The 20858-nt window shown below is 39.9% G+C and overlaps 1 protein-coding gene across 2 annotated transcripts in view; it reads left to right on the top strand.

Moving 5' to 3' along the window:
- Chchd3 (coiled-coil-helix-coiled-coil-helix domain containing 3) overlaps positions 1-20858 on the top strand; it is a 265737-nt gene that overhangs the window by 44599 nt on the left and 200280 nt on the right. For both annotated transcript variants that reach the window (XM_041675783.1, XM_041675784.1), the window contains exon 3: positions 2429-2510. In XM_041675783.1, coding sequence (XP_041531717.1) covers positions 2429-2510 — 82 coding nt within the window. The remainder of the gene's footprint in view (positions 1-2428; positions 2511-20858) is intronic.

Raw genomic sequence — 20858 nt, 5'->3', positions numbered from 1 at the left:
TTGCCCTGGAAGGAAAAGCCCCAGTGTCACAGACAAGAAATGAGTTACGGAGATGAGTCATGGATTCAGATGCAGAAAGGCAGTTTCTGCGCGGTCTCACTTAGCTGTGGGACTACAGAAGCAGAGCAGTTCTGGAGGGCTGGGTTTGGGAGATGTTGGATATAGGTTGCTCTGGATGAGGAAGCTCAGGGCAGACAGGCTATGCAGCATGGCGACTCTATTTTATATATTTTATTTTGTACTTGAGATTTAATAGGGCCAGATTTTACTTCATTCAGAAACTCACAATAAACTGTGTGTGGTGTCTAATGTGTTAATTTTATTGTAGCAGCCATTGCGCAATTGATATAACTATAAAATGATCATATTGAATCTATACTTTTTTTGTCAATTATTCCTTAGTAAAGTTGGAAAAATAACCCAATAAACCAAGAAGATATGAGACTTTTCTCTCTCAGCTTAGGTTGAAAACTGATCTCAGTGACTCATATTAGGCTTGGCATACTGTGGTCTTCCAGAGGCCTACTTTTAATTGATTAGTTGAGTTTTGATGGAGAATCTTAGTGACTCTTACCAGAGAAAAGTATTCTGTTGTGATTTTAACTCCCGTAGGAAGTGATGTTGCTTCACATTGGCGGTGTGTTGTCACCATGGTCTGCCAGACTTCATTTAGATCAGGCAGTACTAATTAGATGTGCTTGTTGTGGTGCTGAATTCAACCCGGGAGGACTTTCTCTCACATTGTTTTGCTTTTCTGAGAAGCTGGCCATGTTGATCTTGTGGAGCGCAGTTCAGAACTTCAGGGCTGGCAGGTTCATTCACAAGGCTTGTGTTTGGTTAGGAAGCCAGAAGTCAGAGAGATCAATTGTTTGCTTATCCAAAGTCTAGGTAATAGAAAAACAGACTTAATCAGGCTCCCTTTTTGAGCTATTACTGCCTGCAATCTCTCTGCTTTTATTTTTATGATTTAAAGCTCTTCAACAAGCAAAAAACCTTAAGACTTCCCTGGATGCAAGAGTATTTTTCTTTTCAGAGTTGAGGCCACCTTTCTCATGAAACCACTCTAAAGGCAGAACAGAGACAGTGCAGACTTGGGAAAGACCTGGAGAGGGAGAGAGGGAGGGAGGGAGGGAGGGAGGAAGAGACCTCATAACAAGACAGCTGTGCAGCACAGAACTTCCCAGCTCCCTGTCCTTGCCCTATGTTTTATATTGTACTTTCTCCTTATTGAGATACTTATCATTTAAAGTGAACAGTTCAGTTGTTTTTTAAGCTTATTTATAGGTTTGTGTGCAACCATCAAGCAGTCAAATTTAGAACATTTTCAATGTTTTCTTACTTTCAAAATTTTCAGTTTTCTTATAGGGAGCAACCCCTAGCTTTTTGTGTTAACACAAGCTGATTCTTGAGAGGCTGAGGGTGCTGATTGTGAATTTGATGCCAGCTTCGCCTACATAGCAATGATCTGTTCCCAAAAGGAGCCAGTACTTACCAAGCCTTCCTCACCCCAAACACATAACCTTTGATAGGTTACCAAATAATGTATACAGGTAGCAGGCAGACACAGACTGTCTTGTTTTCTAAGAGGTGGAACCATTAGGAATAACACCAGGTTCTCTGTGTTTTCCTCGACGTTCCCAATGGTTCTGGTGCTTTTCACTCATATTTTAGTTGATAGCTTTCTAATGAAGAAGAGATAGTTTTTCTTATTTTTTTTACGGAAAACTCATAATCCGTAAAACTTGTCCAGTATTTACTGTTATAGCTGTAAAAATCTTTACAAGACATATTGTATACAGTCTTTTAATTGGAAAGGCCAGATGTTGCCAATCAAGTCTCTAGGTATTTAGGAAGCTCCAGCTGTGTGCTCAGTACTGTTCTCTGTCTCCAGTTGTTGGAACTTGAGTTTGAATGACATATATCCCAGAAAATATGATTTCTAAATTCCCATAAGTCATAAATGCCTTTTTCATAAATTATGGAAGAACTGAATATAAATATTTCATGCTTTGTAATATTTGTGTAATTATTTAATTATTGAATTGAGAAGCTTTTTGGCATCCCTTTCCTGCCTAAAGTCCTTGATAGTCTGCCCTCCCTTTACAGACATTGTCAGACTTTAGTGTTAGGACATCATTTTAAAGACCTTGCACTTAATGGCTTAGTCTCCCCACTGGGCAGTAAGCAGCTCCTTGAGTTTATTATAAATTTTGGCAGGTGTGGAAATTTCTAGGTCACCAGGGGACTCTTGATTAAATTACTTCTGAAGTGCACTAATTGGCCCCTTCTGCAGTGTTCAGGGAGTTCCAAGGAGACACTGACCACCTGGTAGAATTTTGCCTGTTCAGACCCACCTTAGCCATCTTTTCTTGTTTTTGGTTTTAGCAAGGCACTCATTTCATCTCCTTTTACTTTTTGTTGGTTATAGTTTCTGATGAAGAATTGAAAAAAAGAGTAGCCGAGGAGCTGGCATTGGAGCAAGCTAAGAAGGAATCAGAAAACCAGAGACGGTGAGTTCCATGGAACTACAGGTTTGCCTAGACTTGTGATATGGAACAATTTTAACAGATTTATCTATGTTATTTTATGTGAATGAGTCCCTTGCTTGCATGTATGTCTATGCACTACCTGTGTTCCTGGTACCCGTGGAGGTCAGAACAGAGCGTTGAATCCCCTGGAACTGGAAGTACAGACAGTTGTGAGTCTCCATATGGATCTTCCGCAAATACAACAAATGTTCTTGGCTGTTGATTGTAAAAACCAAGCAACAATACTTTGTATGGTAGAACTCCAGAATGTGCTGAACGTAAAAACTTGGCTATTTTGCTTTGGGGTTGTGCTTGGTAAAGTCCTAAGTTTTTCATGTCTTTAGAGAATTATATTATTATATGAGCTTTGTTTTCTCAGTATATGGAAAATAGTTTCTGAGGAATCCTAAGAATATCTGAATCTCTACGAGAATATGTTTAAGATTGAAAATTGAATTGCTTGTTACTGTATATAAAATGGATACTATTATAGGTAATTATGAATATCATATGTCACATATAATGCATGGATTAACAAATAGCACTAATTAGTGATATACCCACTTAAAAATTGAGATGTTATGGAAATTTGCATAGCTGAAAATGAAAGTCCTCTATAATTCTGTCTTACAGAAATAACCATTCTTTCATATCTTATACATTTTTTATATGTAGTTACTCCCATTTTATTGTTATCATTATTAACACTATCAGGAATAATAGCTAAAAGAATGCTCATTGAAATAATAGAGTTGAAACCTGGAAGCAGTCCAAGGCCCTCCTGGGGGAGTGATGCATGAATCATGGTACAGGCCTTCAGTGAACAGTAGATAGTCATGTAGATCCATATTTGCTTTCTCAATAATTTGCAAGAGCCATAGACTTGGGGAGTAGGTGAGAGAAACAGTATGCAAAACAGTGCTGATACTACTTACATACACATTTGCTATGGAAAAAGATCTAAAGTATGTACTTATTCATAGAAATGTGCAAATACGTTTTAGCCCAAGAAAAGAGGCAAGTGCTTTCTGTCAGTGGGTTCTGAAGGTTGCACAGAGCATAGAGCATTGTGGGTATGTGTTATTTTTTTATGACAAGCAGCAGACACATAACTACATGGAACAAGAACTTAGAATCTTTTGTTGTTGTTGTTTGTTTGTTTGTTTTCCAAGATGGCTTCACTGTGTGGCCTTGGCTGTCCTGGAACTCTGTCTGTTGCCAGACTGGTTTCAAACTCACAGAGATCCACCTGTCTCTGCTGCCCTAGTGCAGGGATTAAATGCATGCACCACCACCACTTGGCTAGAATCTATTTGCAATTTGATAAAGCTAATAGAAGGAAGCTTTGTATTGGTATGGAGTCCTCATTGGCTGTAGGATTATAATTTAATTTCTCTGATCTTTTATCCCCCAGCTGATGAGTTTGAACTTGCAATGTATCCATACAAAATATGGAAAAGAATATAAAACTGCCCATTAAGTCCACCATTTTCTGAGGCAATAGATAAAGGGTTATGACTTAAGAAAACTGATATAAAATTAGCACTGCCAGAAGGGTCTGTGTCTACATAGTGGTTTCCTATGAAGCACTTTATAATTATTTAATTATAATTATATCTTATATAATTATATATATAATAATAAAGGGAGATGGAGTATATATAACTAGGTACTGAAGTTTAGGTGTTAAATTCATATCAGTTTCATTAAGAAGTAAATAAAAGCAGCACATTATGGTAGCATTTCTATGTCTTGCTTGGAATTGTATTTTCTTAAATTTTATTTTTATAAGATTTTTTTGGGGTGGTGCTCAAATTCATGTGTGTACTTTGCTAACTATATTCCAGGAGTTCTTTTGTCTTCCTTTATTCCCATGTGGTACAGGCTTTTTGTTCGAGTCATTCACTGCGGTTTTGTGTGCATTTCCCTTCATTATTTGACTCCCATGTGCTCTGCTCTGGCCCATGAAAGGGAAAGGGCAGATGAGATGAATAAAAGGTGCTGGCGAGGGCCACTTTCATATCTCATGTGGAATGGGGTTGGCACCTGGCTGTAACCTGGACAAATGGCTATTGATAAAGGGTTTATTTTCTGTTACCTCTACAGAGAACAGAGGGTGGTACAGCTGTTACATGATTTTTTTTCTTTTAAAAATTGTTTTGTTTGAAGCCTTCATGACAACCCCCAGCTGTCAAATCTTGGCAAAAAGTGTATGTTCTCCTATATGACACTTGGGGAAGAATCAATAGCTTTCCCCCCTCTTCTTCTCCTCCCCCCAGAGAAGAAACTATAGCACAGTCATTAAGAAAATTCTCAGTTTGGTCTTTTAAAAGCAGCATCTTGCGGCATTGTTGTCTGTTGCCTAAATTGGAATAAAGGCGTGCGAGCATTTCTTCAGAATGGTTCTCTGTGCCATTGTATTGTCACCTGCACAGGTCCTGCTGACCCTCCAGATGCACACAGAACTGTCCACCTTTCCAGTGTGTGAGATCTGAACCTAGGCACACAGAAGAGTTCAATTCAGATACACCTGCTTTAGGAGAACTTTGGAATTAATTTCTGTTGTGATGTTTCTTTTTATAGAATCATTATTATAACTCCCCATACTAGTGTTTATTGGACGTTCTAATGGATGGCCTCGTAATGTTCCCACGGGCATGTGCACTGTATAATGTTCAGTCATGCTATACCCCACTCTGTTCTCAAGTATTTCCTGTTTCTGTGAGGTGAAAATGTTCACCCTTCCCTCCCCTTTTTAAGTGCAGCCTATTCTTTGAGCAATTTTAAAAGCTCATTCAAAGCTAGAGGCAAGTATAGGGACCCCAGCTTACTTTTTGCTCTGGCAGGTGCAGAGTGCTGAGGAAAGCAGGAAAATATAATCGCCTGTTAACGTTGGGGCGGAGAAATATCCTGAAATGTCTTCTATCAGAGCAGCCTAACTGAAGACCTTGTGTCAGAGATTTCTTTGTACTGAAAGACCCATCCTTCACTCTGGTTAACTTAGTAAACCTGCTTGATAGTTCAGAATGGAAGACTGAGGAACCATGACTAGGAACTGGCTAAGACTGCAGGAGAAAGGAGCCATTTTTTACCAGGAGATGCAGATGTGGGCTCCTTAACAATGGGTGTGGATAGTGGTGGTAGGCTGTCATTGAATCAAAGATGCCACTGATTTCAAGATGAGGAATAAATGGCTGCAAATTATGATAGTGGTTTATCTCTTGAAGTTTCTTAATGAAATACCTTATTAAGACTAAATTTTGAGAAAACATTGTTGCCTGTGTATTCATAAGTGAAATAAATTGTTTAAGGTGGTTGTTCTTAACTCAGGAAATCTGGGTATCCAGGGGACATTTGACAATGTTTAGAGATGTTTTTGGCTGTCATGCTTGTCAAATCTTAACTGGTAGATGTCAGCCAAGATGCTGCTAAGCACCGTGCAGTTCATACGACAGGCTCCCGGCCACCTCTTGCCCCTCACAAATAAGAACTCCCTGGCTAAAAGTGCCAGTCGTTGCAATAACTGGATCCTTGGGTTAAAGCCTCCTTCTGGCCTGTGAACATCAGGCTTCACTCATTTGCTTCACTTTTGGATGCTCAGTCTTGATGTCTTGTTTTCCCACACAGTATCAAATCTGCTCCATCAAAACCTTGGCGGCATAGCATCCCTTAAAGGATGGCTGCATTGCCACTCATGAGAGTTTTCCAAGCTGCTGACACCACTTCTGCACATTTTGATGCTCTGTGCAAGTGATGACACCCGAGGCTGGACTGCCTCTCTGCAGTCAGGAGGTACTTTTAGGCATGTGAAAGTGTGGAAAAATATGTGTTGGTGAAATCAACCCATATGCGTGCCAGACCATGAGCTCTATCAGATTGTGCGACACCTTGGCAGGCTTGCCTTGCCTTCTCCCTGGAGCAGATGCCCTCTCTCTGCTGTTCTGACTGGTCATGGCACACACATTTAGAGAGAATCACAGAAGCCAAATATTTTTCAGGCCACTCAGAATTTACCCCCACCTCGTTTATGTCTGTTACTGTTACGTCTGTCTAATGCTGGTTTTCTCCATGAGAAATTTCTTATTAGGGCCATAGTGACAACAGAGCTGAGTACAAGTTTTGCAGCAACTTATATTTTCATTAAAAACAAAACCAAATAACCATACCTGCACACAGCCTTTCCAATCATTGTACTGTAGATCCATAGGGCACTGGGGTGGTTTGCTGAGTTAATAAGATTATGCTCCTGAATTGCTGATTAGGAGTCTCCATGGTGAAATTCTTCTTTCTAATTTGGAATCATGCATTTGCTCCTCAGAACATCTGATGGGTAGAACAGTCATTTGGCATGCTGCTGAGTGTCCAGAGGAGACAGCCTGTTTTTGCTGGTATAGTCTGTTGTGTGTGTAGGCTGAAGTCGACCATACTGTGTTGGTACCATCAGCAGGCCAGTGTTACAAGGACACAATACTCTATGGTATAGTTTGAACATAGTCTTTTAAAAATTTGATTTACTTTTCCCTTTGTCCTTCTTCCAAAAGCCAATCTCTGACAGCAAGAAAAATGTGACTACTTCTGACCTTTGACCCTTGGCATCGAATTTCACCTCTTTATTTATAAAAGCAAGTGAGAGTATTTTAGTTTTAATAACCTTTCTTTGAGAAATCAAGAAGAAAGGGAATAGCCACGCAGTGGTACAGCCAGATGTCCATCAGCTGAGAGAGTTCCTGTCTGCTGTTTTTAAATGGATATCAGTTGACATTTGTCCTTAGTTTTAGTAGTTTGGAGAAAATTACACTAGATCTATGAGTCTTAATTTAGTTTAATAAGTGGTTTAATAAATTAGTCATAAATGGTATCAGCTGTCTTCTTTAAATCATAGAATGGTTCACTTATTTTTCCCATTGATAGTGGTATGGATGCCAGAAATAGGGCTTAAGATGTTCTTGTATCTTTCAGTTCCTCGTGATAATGAAATTCTTAGTGATGTTGCTTTCTGTCTAAATCCATTCAGTTTAATATTTCTTCTTGACTTTATTATTAGATACGTTCAGCCTGTGAAGGAAAAAGCTAAAATATGGGGGAGGAAAGAGTTGGCTAGACAAGCAGTTTTGTGAGTTATAGTCATGTTTAAACTATGTAAGTAAGTAACTGTGTACTGGAGTATTGTGCCTCTCATGTAGAAAACGCTCACAATTTTCAATTGAACGATTCACCATGCCTGGAAAATACCACAAACTGTCTTTCTGGAAGGGACAGTGCCATGGCTTGAGTATGGTTTGTCTCCCATGTGTTTCTGGCTTCTGGTATTTCAAGGGGAGAGGTGATGAAGCTGTGGGTGGGGCCTAGATAGAGGCATGTCATAGGGTGGTGTGGTGGGGGCGGGAGGGAGATATTGCCCACTGCATCCTTCAGAGTGACTTGGGTGGCTCTCGTGGCACCCTTGAGTGCTTGCAGGAGCGAATTGCTGTGAAAGCAGGTGAAGCGGGACTGCTCTCTGTTTCTTGCCCATTCTTGCTGAGATGCTGCCAGCTGTAGTGTTAGCAGAACGAAGTCAGTCTAGGTTCCATGGCCTTGGATCTCCAGAACTGTGAGCTAATGGGGCAGCTTAATGAAGTTAGCTTGCTTCAGATACTTTTCATAGTAATTGATAAGTTACTAATATTAATAGATATAGTTAAGTATTACATATATATTGTATTAAAAAGAACATTAAGTTGTCTTTATAATTTGACACTCACCAAGGACTACAAACTTTTGTTTTAGTGTATTATTTTTATTTTTCTGTCATAGATACAAATTATAAAATTCTAAAAACTACAACTTCGACCTATATGCAATTTGTAGATATCTAGTAATTTAAAGAAATACAAAAAGTCTGAGTACAAGTACTGCTGTTCAGAGCCAGCACTTATCAAGGCCTGTCATGAAAGTGAGGTTTGGAGGTGACCTTAAGAAGTCAGTTTGTATCTGTATTTCTTCATGTTCTTCACAGCTGACATAGGCAGATGAATTTCTAACTTACAATATTTGCTGAAACATTTGTTGTTATTCAGTGGCTCAGTGAAGGCCTGGGTCAGCACAACAGCTGTTGAGCTGTGTCCCCCGTGTCTGGACACTTTCAGGAGGTGGATGATTTGTTAGACATGAAACCCCCCTTTGTGTGCAGTAATGGTTTCTTCCTGGGCAAAAAGCCTACTACTATCGCTACGTTATTTTCTTTCTTAAATCTCACTCTTAGTTATCCCTTCCCTGCGCTGTCATCATTTTATACGCACGCATTTCCATCCCGTTATGCTTCAAGGTAGGTAAACCTTGTCATTCTGAACGCCATAGGCGATCACATTGTCGCTGGAAGGACCTCCCACGCGCTGCTTATGTTTGAGGCCTCTGTCCCTGCCCTCTTTCCTCTGCAGTGGCACTGCCTTGTTTGGAGCAGAGACCACTGTTAAAGAAAAAAGGCTTAAGATAGTCTACTCTTAAGCCTTGCACATCTCTTCATTCTTTCTAAACTCGATTGCTCTTCTGTGGATGCCCTGCTGCTGTGCAGTCCTGGTCCGGGACCCAGTTCAGAAGCTGTTTTCATACGGCCAGAATCTCAAAGTGGGAAAACCGAAGTCAATCAAGCATGCCATCAAAATCTGAAACTTTTTTACTTGTAATTGTAGCAGTGATGTTCAACCACGTATTTATTGTTCAGATGTTTCTCTTGACAGTAATTACAGTGTTTTCTCTCATGAAGCATAGTGTTCGAAGTAATTTTTGCTGAAACTGGTTTCTCTGTGTGGAAGTGTCTGGGAAATCATTTCTCCAGTATTCTATTGTTGTTCATGTTGAAGTTTCTCCATTACCTGGAATAGTCTGTGTTTTCCTTTATTGCCCGGGTGGGGAGTGGGTGTGGGAGAGGGAGTACAAAGAGGCACTCTTTGTATAATTTATTTATTAATGGTTATCCAAAGTATTGTTACTTTTGTCAGAATAAGTGGCTGAGATAGACTGTAACAGAGTAGGCTAGAACTGGACCCAGCTGTTAGTCCATTGCTGAGGTGCTGGCAGCCATCGTCGCTTATCATTGTGCAAACACTCAGTCAAAGGAAACCTAGGGCCATTGCTGATGCAGTCTGCCTGGAGCTAAGCTGGTGGCCTGAGCAGTCTGCTCTTTCCCCTCAGTTATTCACTCTTTGTGGAGAACTGGGCTTCATCTTTGCAGCCTCATGCTACCTTGTGTTTGTTCAGGAACCACATTTTTAGTGCGAGGAACATATTTTTCTGTTTTGGTTTTTCTAGACAGGGACTCTATATAGCCCTGTCTGTCCAGGAACTCACTCTGTAGACCAGGCTGGCCTTGAACTCAGAGTTCTGACTGCCTCTGCCTCCTGAGTCTGGGATTAAAGGCACGAACCACCACTGTCTGGTGAGAAATGTATTTTTCTATTCAAAGAACATTTGCTGGTAGATTCTGCCCTGTTTTATTTTAGAAGGTGAGTGAGCTGGGGCCCAATATCTGTTTCCTTAAGTCCAGAAGTCCATCTTTGCAGGCAGTAGTCCACGTAAGCTGAACCGAGCCCTGGCTGATTTATCTCAGTCATGGGTCTTCTGGAGGCCATCTGCTGGTCCTGCTGGTGATGCTGTGTTAGAAGAGTCAAAAAATTCGACATATTTGGGTGAAGACTGTTCACTGTGGAGAGATGTTCAGAGAGGGACAGTATCTCCCTCTTTCCTCTCCTGATGTTTAGCTTTCTGTCAGGTGAGTCCTAAGTGGAAAGTGAGTTCAGGTGACATAGCTGTAAATCATATTTCAACTTCATCTCACTCCAGGCTTAAGCACTGGCACGTTTTTCTGTTTAAGTAATGACTACTTCTCTAATCTTTGAAAACTATATATGCTTGTTTGTGTGAATTATTTTAGTAATGGTTGCAATTTGAGTTTCTTCTTCTCTTTAACTCACTATATATAGGGCCTGTTTTCTTGATAGTGTAGTAGAGAGTATGCTGGAGGAGCCGGTCCCCTGCTTTGTGACCTTGAGAGGCCAGGATCTCCTTCTGGTCAGTGAGGTGCACATGGCACCCTGGCAGTGTGCTGAGTGTGGAGCGGTTTTGTCCCTGTATGGTGGGGGGTGGCCACTCCTCAGGAAACTGGGCTGATAGAGGTGTGATGTTTACGTTTAACCAGTGTTCATAAAGTGGAAGCCATCTTGCTTTTCTTTCTCCTTGATATTTATCCTTAGACTTTGGGAGAAAAATCCCCAGATATTTGAATTAAGGAACAGTTGGATGGTGCTTAGAGGTGTGATGTTTACGTTTAACCAGTGTTCATAAAGTGGAAGCCATCTTGCTTTTCTTTCTCCTTGATATTTATCCTTAGACTTTGGGAGAAAAATCCCCAGATACTTGAATTAAGAAACAGTTGGATGGTGCTTTCTGGGCTTGTCTTCTGTCTCTTTGCCCTTCATCTAAAAGTCAAAGCTGCTCAATATTTCACAGACCTAGTTTTTTCATCACTTAAAAAGTTTGCTGCTAGGGCAATTTGCCTTTGAAACTAGAATATTGAATACCTCCATTGAAGTGTGTATAGCTACCACAAGAGCAGTTTATTAGTTATACAATATTTGCAATTGCTTCCTTCTACATAAACTATCTAGAGCCTCCAGGCTTCAGCTATTTCATTTGGAGAGTTTTTCAATTTGCCTCATTAAAATGGTTTTAGTACGATTTTAGTGTCAAGTATAAAGTAAAAAAATGAAATTTAGCCATGTAAATATTTCAACTAACAAGTTAAATTCAGGTTCTAACATGAATTCTCAAAATGTATCGTTTTTCGTTTAGAGTTCCTATTTCACAGCTCCATTTTGTGAGCACTGATTCTATCAAAACACAACTCTCTTAAAAACCAAGAATTTACATTTCATTTTGCCTCCCTGGTGGAGTTGATGAATTAAACCAAACCACATCAAAACAGTACCAAAAACAAAACAAAAAAAAAATCACTGAAACTACCAATTTAAAGTGAGAAATGTCTATTAATTAAAAAGCCATTATCCAGCTGAGTTTCTGTGACTCTTCTATTATTTCTACAGAACCAAATTGCTTTGACTAAGAAAGGTTATTTCTCAAAGTACTGAAAACATTGATATAATTGGTTTGTAGAAAAAAGTAGCAAGGAAATATGCCTCATCTTCACTGCCTCGCTTTTTCCCATAATGACACTCACCAGTCTTATCCCAGGGGTGATGTAGTCTTATGTTTAAAGTAAACAAGATTGACATTATATAACCAGCCATTTCCTGTACTCTCAAGTAGACTTTAATCTGGATAATAAACACCATTTAAGAATACATTCCCAGACAGCCATGGCAGTTGGTGACTGCCTGTAATCACAGTACTGGAGGCAGAAGGATTACAAATTCAAGGCCAGCTAAGGGTGCACAGTGAGACTGTATGTTACAAACAAACAAGATGATAACTAATCATGTTCGATGATAACAGCTCACAGTTTCAGCAACTTTGCTTGACTAGGTACTTTGTACATATTGATTGTTAGTCTTCCTTATATTCCTGGGAGGCTGATTCTGACTTGCTGGTGGTTTCACCTTGTGAATGAAATGGCTAAAGCTTACAGCTAATTAGTCAAGTTGCCAGAAAGGGTAAGAGTTGGGCTGGGACCCATCTTTAATCCACTGGGCTGTGTTGCAGGTGCTGAGTTGGCTTCTGGTCCCACAAGGATGCTTCCTATGATATATCAGTTTGTATGTTCCACCTGCACTTCCTTTAGGCAGTTTGCTGAAGATTTGTATATGCAATGTTAAGTGTGGTCAGCTCTGCTGATCATGGAATTCAAGAAATAAGAAATTTTGTTCTAAAAGATTTGCAAAGAGAAGGACCCTTTCAGTGTTTTTTTTTAATTCATATGACTATATTTTGAAATAAAACTGTCAAAATACTGTCCTAGTGGGTGAAGATTAATATTTCTGTAGATTTTATTGTGCATTTCTTTATAAATATATCTGTCAACTGCAATTCTCTTTTTATAGAATTAAAGAAGCCCAAACTATTATCCACATGAGTCTTTGTAGCATAAGGTTTGTCTTAGAAAACTCATTCTTCCAGTTGATGAAAAATATGAATAATGTTAGTTTAACAAAAAAGCATTTTTATTACTAATTATTCTTAATCCCTTCTTCCTGCTTTATGCTCTTGCACCCTCCTTCTAATTAATAAAGCCCTGAAACTTTCAACTACATCACAAATCTACCCCTCTTCATTTCCATTCTCCCATAGTGTAGCCTGGTTCTCACTGTGGGGGAATTTTATTTCCTTCTTGATATGGGAGTCCTCCCTGTATGCTATGAATATGTTTTATTACCATCAGTTAATAAAATGGTGCATCAGGATATGGCGGGGCAGAATATAGTCAGGCCGGAAGAGAAACAGAGAGAAAGTAGGTGACAAAGAGATAGAGACACCATGTAGCTGCCGACGGATACAGACGTCAGAACTTTACCCGGTAAGCCACAGCCTTGTGGCAATACACAGGATGTTAAAAATGGGTTATTTTAAGATACAAGAGCTAGCTAATAAGACGTCTGAGGCATTAGTCCAAACAGTGTTGTAATTAATGTAGTTTCTATGTGATTGTTTGGGTCTGAGCGGCCAGGTTATGATCAAGCAGTCTTCGCCTACAAAATGGTGCGCCAACATGGGCCAACTACATCCACAAAAAAACTGAGAGAGCTTGAGAGTCTGGATTATGTATATTATTGTGTTGGTTTTTTTTTTTTTTGAAATTTTTGACTGTGAATGAGCTAAGTATAGAGAGACATTTTATTCTACGGCAACATATATATTTTAAAGGTATCTTGACTTCAAATTTTGGGTCTAAGGATATGATGCTATGGAAAGAGGTTCTGCTTTGTTTCCACAGAGGATGAGAACCTGTGGATTCCTTCTAGACTAATGTGGTTTGATGAACTGAGACCTCCCCCTTCTCGAAAGGTTTCTCTGAACCCCTAAAAATACTTTGCCCAACAAACAGCAGGAAGTAATTTTGAGAAAACAACTCCCAAATTCCCTAATTGATTGTTTATAAATTGTTCTTTATATTTAAATGCTATAGAGATAAATACTTTGCATTGGTGTAGATCTTGGTTTATTGATACACATTTAAGGTGAATTTTGTTATATTTATATTTTTATTCTTGATTAAGGTATTATGTTTGTGCAGCTCATTTAAAACTGTATAATTAAAAAAATACAGGTTATAGATAATCTTCTGTAATAGTGAAACTTTTAGTCATGTTAGTTAGGGTTTGTAGATAAACAGAGATATATTTCAGTTATATAGCGTACACTTTCTACCATGGGATATTTGACCAGTCATTTGAGGTTGTCACAGCATATAGAGTACCATCATCGAACAGGTGCAGGGTAGCCATGTTGCTTTTATACATAGTCACCTATCATAAAATATTGTCCTCTTGAATATGTCAGTAGTACTCACGTTGAGAAGTACTGGTCCAAGGCATTGCCATTTCTTGTTCTTTTTTAAAAATTGTTTTTATTGAGCTATATTTTTTTTTCCATTTCCCCCCTTCCTCTCCTTTCCCTTCCCCTTCTACCCCCTCCCATGAACCATGTGTTCCCAAGTTACTCGGGTGATCTTGTCTTTTTCTATTTCCCATGTAGATTAGATCCATGTATGTCTCTCTTAGAGTTGCATTGCCATGTAGAAGGAGCTGTGGGCAGGCCTCCTTTTCGTCCCACCCAGCTCCCGCACGGCTAGCTTAGCCCTGGAAATAACAACACACAAATTGTATTCTTTTAAACACTGCCTGGCCCTTTAGTTCTAGCCTCTTACTGGCTAACTCTCACATCCTGATTAACCCATTTCTAATAATGAGTGTAGCACCATGAGTGTAGCTTATCGGGAAGGATCTTAACCTGCATCCATCTTGGAGTGGAGAGCAATAGCGTCTGCCTGACTCGGCTTTCTTTCTCCCAGCATTCTGTTCTGTCTACTCCACCCACCTGAGGGCTGGCCTATCAAAGGCCAAGGCAGTTTCTTTATTAACCAATAAAATTAACACATTGACAGAAGACCCACCTACATCATTGCCATTTCTTACTGTACTTTCATAATCACTTGTAGGGAGGCACTCTGTCCTCCAGTTTGCTCCTCTTTACCTCTCCTTTTTTCTTCCCTTTCTTTTCTTTTTCTTCTCCCTTTCTTTCTCTTTCTCCAAAGTAGTTTTAGTGTGCTTTAAAAATGCAGTCTGAATATTGTTTGTTTCCTCGGTTTAAACATTTCTAATGGCTTTATAATTAGCGTTAGCCTCAAGTTCAAACCCTTTCCGTTGGTGTTTTTGGCTCTGCCTGCCTTTATTCAGTGGCTTCTCTGCCTTCTCCTTGAACACACCAGCCATGTCTGATGCCAGTCTTGTGTGTGCCCACTGCACATTGCTCAGAGTACTTGGACCTCACACTTTGCATGGTGGGCTCCCTCTGAACTCTTCTCCACTGCACAGAGAGGTTTGAACCACTGCTGCTTGAAATAATTAGTCACAGCATCTTGTCTTTTCTTCCCCTTCAGGCTCCTCTTTTTAACTTCATGTTTCTTTGCATCACTACATTTTTTTTTTTTTTTTGTGTGTGTATGTGGACAAAACTCACCATCTGTCATTTGGGAGATATCAAAAGAATATTTCCTAAACTACAATGATACTGTAATAGCTATGCTATGACTAAATTTGCTGTTTCTTCTCAGCTGGCTGGTCAGCAAGCTCTGCTCTGGACTTAGAGATATTTGTCACTACTAGTCAGTGTTCTACTGCTGTGAAGAGACACCATGATTCAAGGAAAACATTTAGTTGGGGCTGACTTTCAGTTCCGAGGTTTAGTCCATTGTCATCATGACAGGAATCATGGCAGCATGCAGGCAGACATGGTGCTAGAGAAGTAGCTTAGAGCTCTACATCTGGATCTTCAGGCAGCTGGAACAATTGGCCTGACTTGAGCTTCTGAAACCTCAAAGTCCTCCCTAGCGACGTACTTCCTCCCACAAGTCCACACCCACTCTAACAAGACTACACCTCCTAATAGTGCCACTCCCTGTGGGCTTATGGGGACCATTTTCATTCAAACCTCTGCAGTCACCGTGCATGACTCTTACATGGGTACTGGGAACTTGAACTCCGTCCCTCATATTTGACGGCAGTAGCAAGCACTTCATGCACAATCCATTTTCCAGCCTGTTTTGCTTTACTTTCTTTTAGTGAACACTTTATAAAAGTGAAAACCTAACAGAATGAAAATATACTCTATTTATTTTACTTAAATTTTGGCCCCAAACCTATTCATATCCTGTAACTCTGTGTAAAGCATACGGTGTATTATACATAAGACGGAATCATAGACTGCTTTATGGAGGGTTTTGAACCTTCACAAATTGGGACAGTGTTAGGAACTGACCTTTCTGGCTGGGCATGTAGTTCTGATTTGTCTCCATGAACCTGGACAAAGGGGTTCTAGCTGTCCAGTATCACAAATTTTTGCATTCTTCGGCTGCTTTGCTGAAAGTTTTTGCTGCAACTTGGACGATGGTGTCTTTCATCTTCATCCAGGACCTCTAGCCGTTTCGGCTTCTGGAATCACTGATGCCACGTTGGGTGCCAAAATGTAACGGCGTAAACGAATTCAGACAGATTGTAAATATATATATAGCTTTAATGGAGAAATAGACTTACAGAACCACCGTTCCTGCGGAGACCAGGAAAGCAGAAGTGACGCTCACCAGATTTATAGGTAAACATAAGCCCGAGGTGAACACGCCCCCTAAGGGGCGGGACTTATCCCTACATCTCCCCTTTTTGTCTAAATAAGACAGAACTAAACCAAATACAACTATATACAATAATAACAAATAATAAATATAACAAACAATATTGAGGAGAAAAGTTTTGCTAAACTTTCTATCTCAAGAAGTCTAAATAATGTAGAGAGTAACTACAATTATTATAAATTTCAACTCCGTCAAAGATCCGAGAAGGGAATAAATATTACTTAACAAACGAGATATATCCAAAATGCGCAACAATTGACAGAGACAACTGACTACCTGGGCAATCACCCAAAGTCTCGTTTGCAATGTTGAGTCAATCAACTTTGGCTAAGGCCTAACATAACTGACATACCATTATTAAAGGCAAGGAACTTTTCAAAACTATCTTACCCTGTCTTGGCAGGATATGACAGTCCTGTTTTATCCATTGATGCACGCCAAGGCTCCAAGGAAGACAGTGCCCACCCACAGTGGCCTGTGTGTAATGTGACGGCTGTGCTATGTTCCATGCCCTCTTCAACTTGCCCCTCACTCTTCCTTTAAATACCCGTGCTATGTTTGTGGGAGGCAGCTGATTTTATTTTATTTTCTCTTCATTTTCCAGCAGCTTGTCTCAGGAATGACTCTCACTGCAGACTCAGCCTTAGATAGCTTTCTGCAGACAGAAACAACAAATTCACCAGTCAGGGAACAAAGTGAAAGAAAAATGAAGAACAATATTAGAAAAGAACCCTTTGGGAAGCCAAACAAAAAATGTTATATTAAAATCAATACTAGGGCCTGACCTTTTGTGGTACTGTATATTTTAAAGCCTCCTATTGATTCTCTTTTAATAACATGTTTATTCTACTTTACTGACACAAGCCTAGGGAGACTATAAAAGGGAAAGATCTCATTCTTTATTACGGTGGTCATTTAAATTTCTCTCTGGCAGTTTTCATGGTGTTACCTACATGTAGTTAACATATTCTAAATTTGAAAGACTCAAGAGGTTGGTAAAAGTACCCTTAGTGTTGCTGTGGCACATGTATATACCCCTCACTACCAAGGAAATCTTGTTTAGCTTTTGCATGTGTTTAGAAGTCCGAAGTAACTCATTTTGCTTGAATTGACCTCTCTCTTCTCTACCTCCTAAGTCCATTGGTAGTCTAAGTCTAATTTGCCCAGGCCTGGTACGTTTGGCGACATTTCTATGCATTAAGACAGCAGTCATTTATGACTAATTGCAAAATGTCAAAGGGTGTGAAATGTCCTTACATTTTAATGACTGGTCTTTTGATCACTCACACTTTTTTTCCCCCACTGTGAATGCATGCTCCGCCCAGGAGGACGATCACTACAGTGGGATATCCAGTCTTCATTTGATGTAGTGTTTGCTTCTCTTCCAACCTTTTTTCCAATTAGGAAAACAAACAAAACGACTGTAATTTATTTTGTTCCCTCATTGTGTGATGATTGCTCTCCAATATATAGATAGTGAGATCCAGCACAGCACACCTGGAGAGGTTCTCTGGAGAATGGCAAATTAAAGGGGGCTCAGCCTGTGGACCATCATGCTAATAGACTGAGAAAGAGGATGTTTGGATCTGACTCCTGGATTTAATATAACAGTCCAATTTATGGGATGTCTGATATGGACTGAGAAACCAGATAGCAGTTCCAGGAAGGCAGTAATGGAGCAGAAGCCGTTTTAAAAGAGCAAGTAAATGAATCAGGAAGCTAAAAATCCCCAAAGGTTAGGATTCATGCATTGTAACATGGGGCCTGAAGAGGTTCAGCCATGCAGCAAGGAGGCCCAGAGAGCAGCAGATTCCTCTGCCCTCCAGCACCTTACATTTTGGAGGACCAGGGCATCAATAGCAGCCATTATATTCCTGTACCCTTTCTGCCTACTGCCCAGCCTCAGGCATTGCTTCTGGAGCCCAGCTTTTCTTTTTAGGGTAGCAAGAAGTAAGTAAAGCTCAAACAAAACCAAGATTTATTTTTTGGCAAATAAGATGGTTATCTTGCTGGATTTTTGTTGTTGTTGTTTTGTTTTTGTTTTGGGGTTCTGTGTTGCTCAGGATTGCCTCCAGCTGCTGCGTTAAGTCATCCTTTTGCTTCCGCAGCCCTTAGTAGCAGGGTCTATAGCTCGTGCCATCACCCTGGCTGTGGACTGTTTCTCATTCCCAACTGGTAGTTGGTGCACACACAAGTCCTCTTCTTTGTCTGTGTTCATCCTGAAGTGAGGATACTGCTCAGTACAGCGGCCACAGACGTGTGGTGGAGATTCCAGTGCTTCCAGCCTGCTTTATCCCCTTCCTTTGTGCATTTACCAAACACAACAACCCCCAAACCCAAACCAGCCTAGAACTGGGAATCAGAAGAGACACAGGTTCTAGTCCCATCTTCTTAATAACTAAGCTATAACTTAATAACTGGATGGACAAGTGTCTTTAACTCAGTTTTCTCATACTTAAAATTGGAATCAGATATTAGAGTACTGCTTTCTTCTTATAAATATTAAGTATTGTATTCAGATTCTATCAAACATAAAAATTTTAATGAACTACTTATAATAGCAGAAAATAATGATTACTCTTAACTCTTACTCAGACTGTTAATCTCTTGAATTAACACTCTCATTACATATTGCAGGGGAAGGAAATGGGGATGCTCTAGTAGAATCTATGTCACATCGAGCCAAGATAAAAGCCACTTTCATTTGAAAGTTTTCCTTCTTTCAGTGTTAGGTCCACTCTTCTACCCTTTCTCTCTCTCCTCTCCCTGCCTTCCTCCCACCTGGTATCATGCATATGTCTGTGCGCAGATGTGTGTGGAGGCCTGAGGAATGAGTCAGGTGCCCTCCTTTGTCACTCTGCCCCATTTCTTTGAGGCAGAATCTCTCCCAGAGCTTGGAGCTAGTGTGCTTTCGAGAGGCTGACAGCCAAAAAGCCCAGGCTTCTTAATGGATTTTAGTATCTGAACTCCTGTCTTCATAATAGTGCAGCTATTGGGCGCTTCCATTGGGACCTCTCCTCAGCTCTATGTTACATTGTTTTAAAGTTTCTTTTTCCCTTCCCTACTTGACTTAGGTTTAGAATCACAGTACTCTTTCCAGTCATGTGTCTTTTTCAAATGTTTTTTATTTGTTTGTTTGTTTGAGACAGGGTATCACTGTGTAGCCTTGGCTATCCTGGAACTCACTCTGTAGAGAGGACTGGCTTCAAACTCACAGAGATCCATCCACCTGCCTCTGCCTCCCGAGTGCTGGGATTAAAGGTGTGTGCCACCACCACCAGGCTCAAATGCCATTGTTTTATGTCTTCAGTTACTGTCTTGTTATTCACTTACTTTAAAGAAATTATATATATATTTGAAATTATAATTACACCATTTGCCCCTTCTCTTTCCTCCCTCTAAAAATCCTACCATGGTAACCCACCTTGCTCTCTTTCAAATTCATAGCTTCCTTTTTCATTAATTGTAGTTATGCATATATGTGCATGTTTAAGGAGTCATTCAGAATTCTTAGAATTTACCTTCTAATAGTCCCCATGATGATAACTTAAGTTTTAAAAAAGGTTAGTTAAATTGACTTATAAAAATCACACTATATGTTTCTGTTCAGTCTCGAATAACCCTATTCAACCTGTGTTTATCTCAGCAGGTATATTTGTGGTTGTAGAATAGGTGAGCTCGAGTTGTCAGTCAAAGATAGCAGATGACTGTTAAGAGCATGAGCTAAGCATTAAACCTCAGCAGGTGGAGGACACAAGACTATGCAAATTTGAACCTGACAACTATCAATTGGGGTGCAGAAAACAATAAGACCTATCTTTACAGCCACATGGTGCTTTTTCACTGTCAAACATGAGGGACAGTGGCAGGATTAGCATTTCCTCAGTTTTTACATTGTGAGTTTTACAAATCTCACAACAAAAACCTCTTGTTATTCCTAAATGCTTTTAAAATCCAGGCATTTGTCTTGTGTTCTCATGGGGATGACCCAAACTCAGAGAGGTTAATTTGCCATGGGAAGCCCATTTTTAAAGCAAACAGGTCTCTAGCTATTTCAAGAGTATGTTTGCCAACTGTGCACCCTGTTAGCCTGGTGAACATGCATTGTAAGGGAATTTTTAAGAATAGTGGGAATCCATTTGGTATTGGATAACCAATTGGTGTGCTTTTCCCCAGAGAAGACTATTTCTTCCACTTTGAGCATTCTAAGGTTGCCTGTAGCTCTTTGGGTAGGACTGAGGCCTCAGCATGTATATTGCTGTCCTTATTCATCTTATGTGAAGCAGGCATATTGGCAATATGGGTATAGCTTCTGACATTTATAGATTAATGAAAAAAGAAAGAGGTCTCAGATTTAAAGGAGAATAAGGAGGGATATATAGGATAATTTGGAGGGAGCAAAGGGAAGAGGAAAATGATGTAATTGTATCATAATCTCAAAAAATAAAATTATTAATTAAAGTTAGTGGGAGTCTTATAGGCAACTGGCAGTCTTT

The sequence above is a fragment of the Microtus oregoni genome, unplaced genomic scaffold (assembly GCF_018167655.1).
Source record: "Microtus oregoni isolate MIOR12 unplaced genomic scaffold, Mior012 000026F_ref0000081, whole genome shotgun sequence".
In the NCBI taxonomy this organism is placed as follows: Eukaryota; Metazoa; Chordata; class Mammalia; order Rodentia; family Cricetidae; genus Microtus; species Microtus oregoni.
This window is presented reverse-complemented; position numbering and strand designations above follow the sequence as displayed.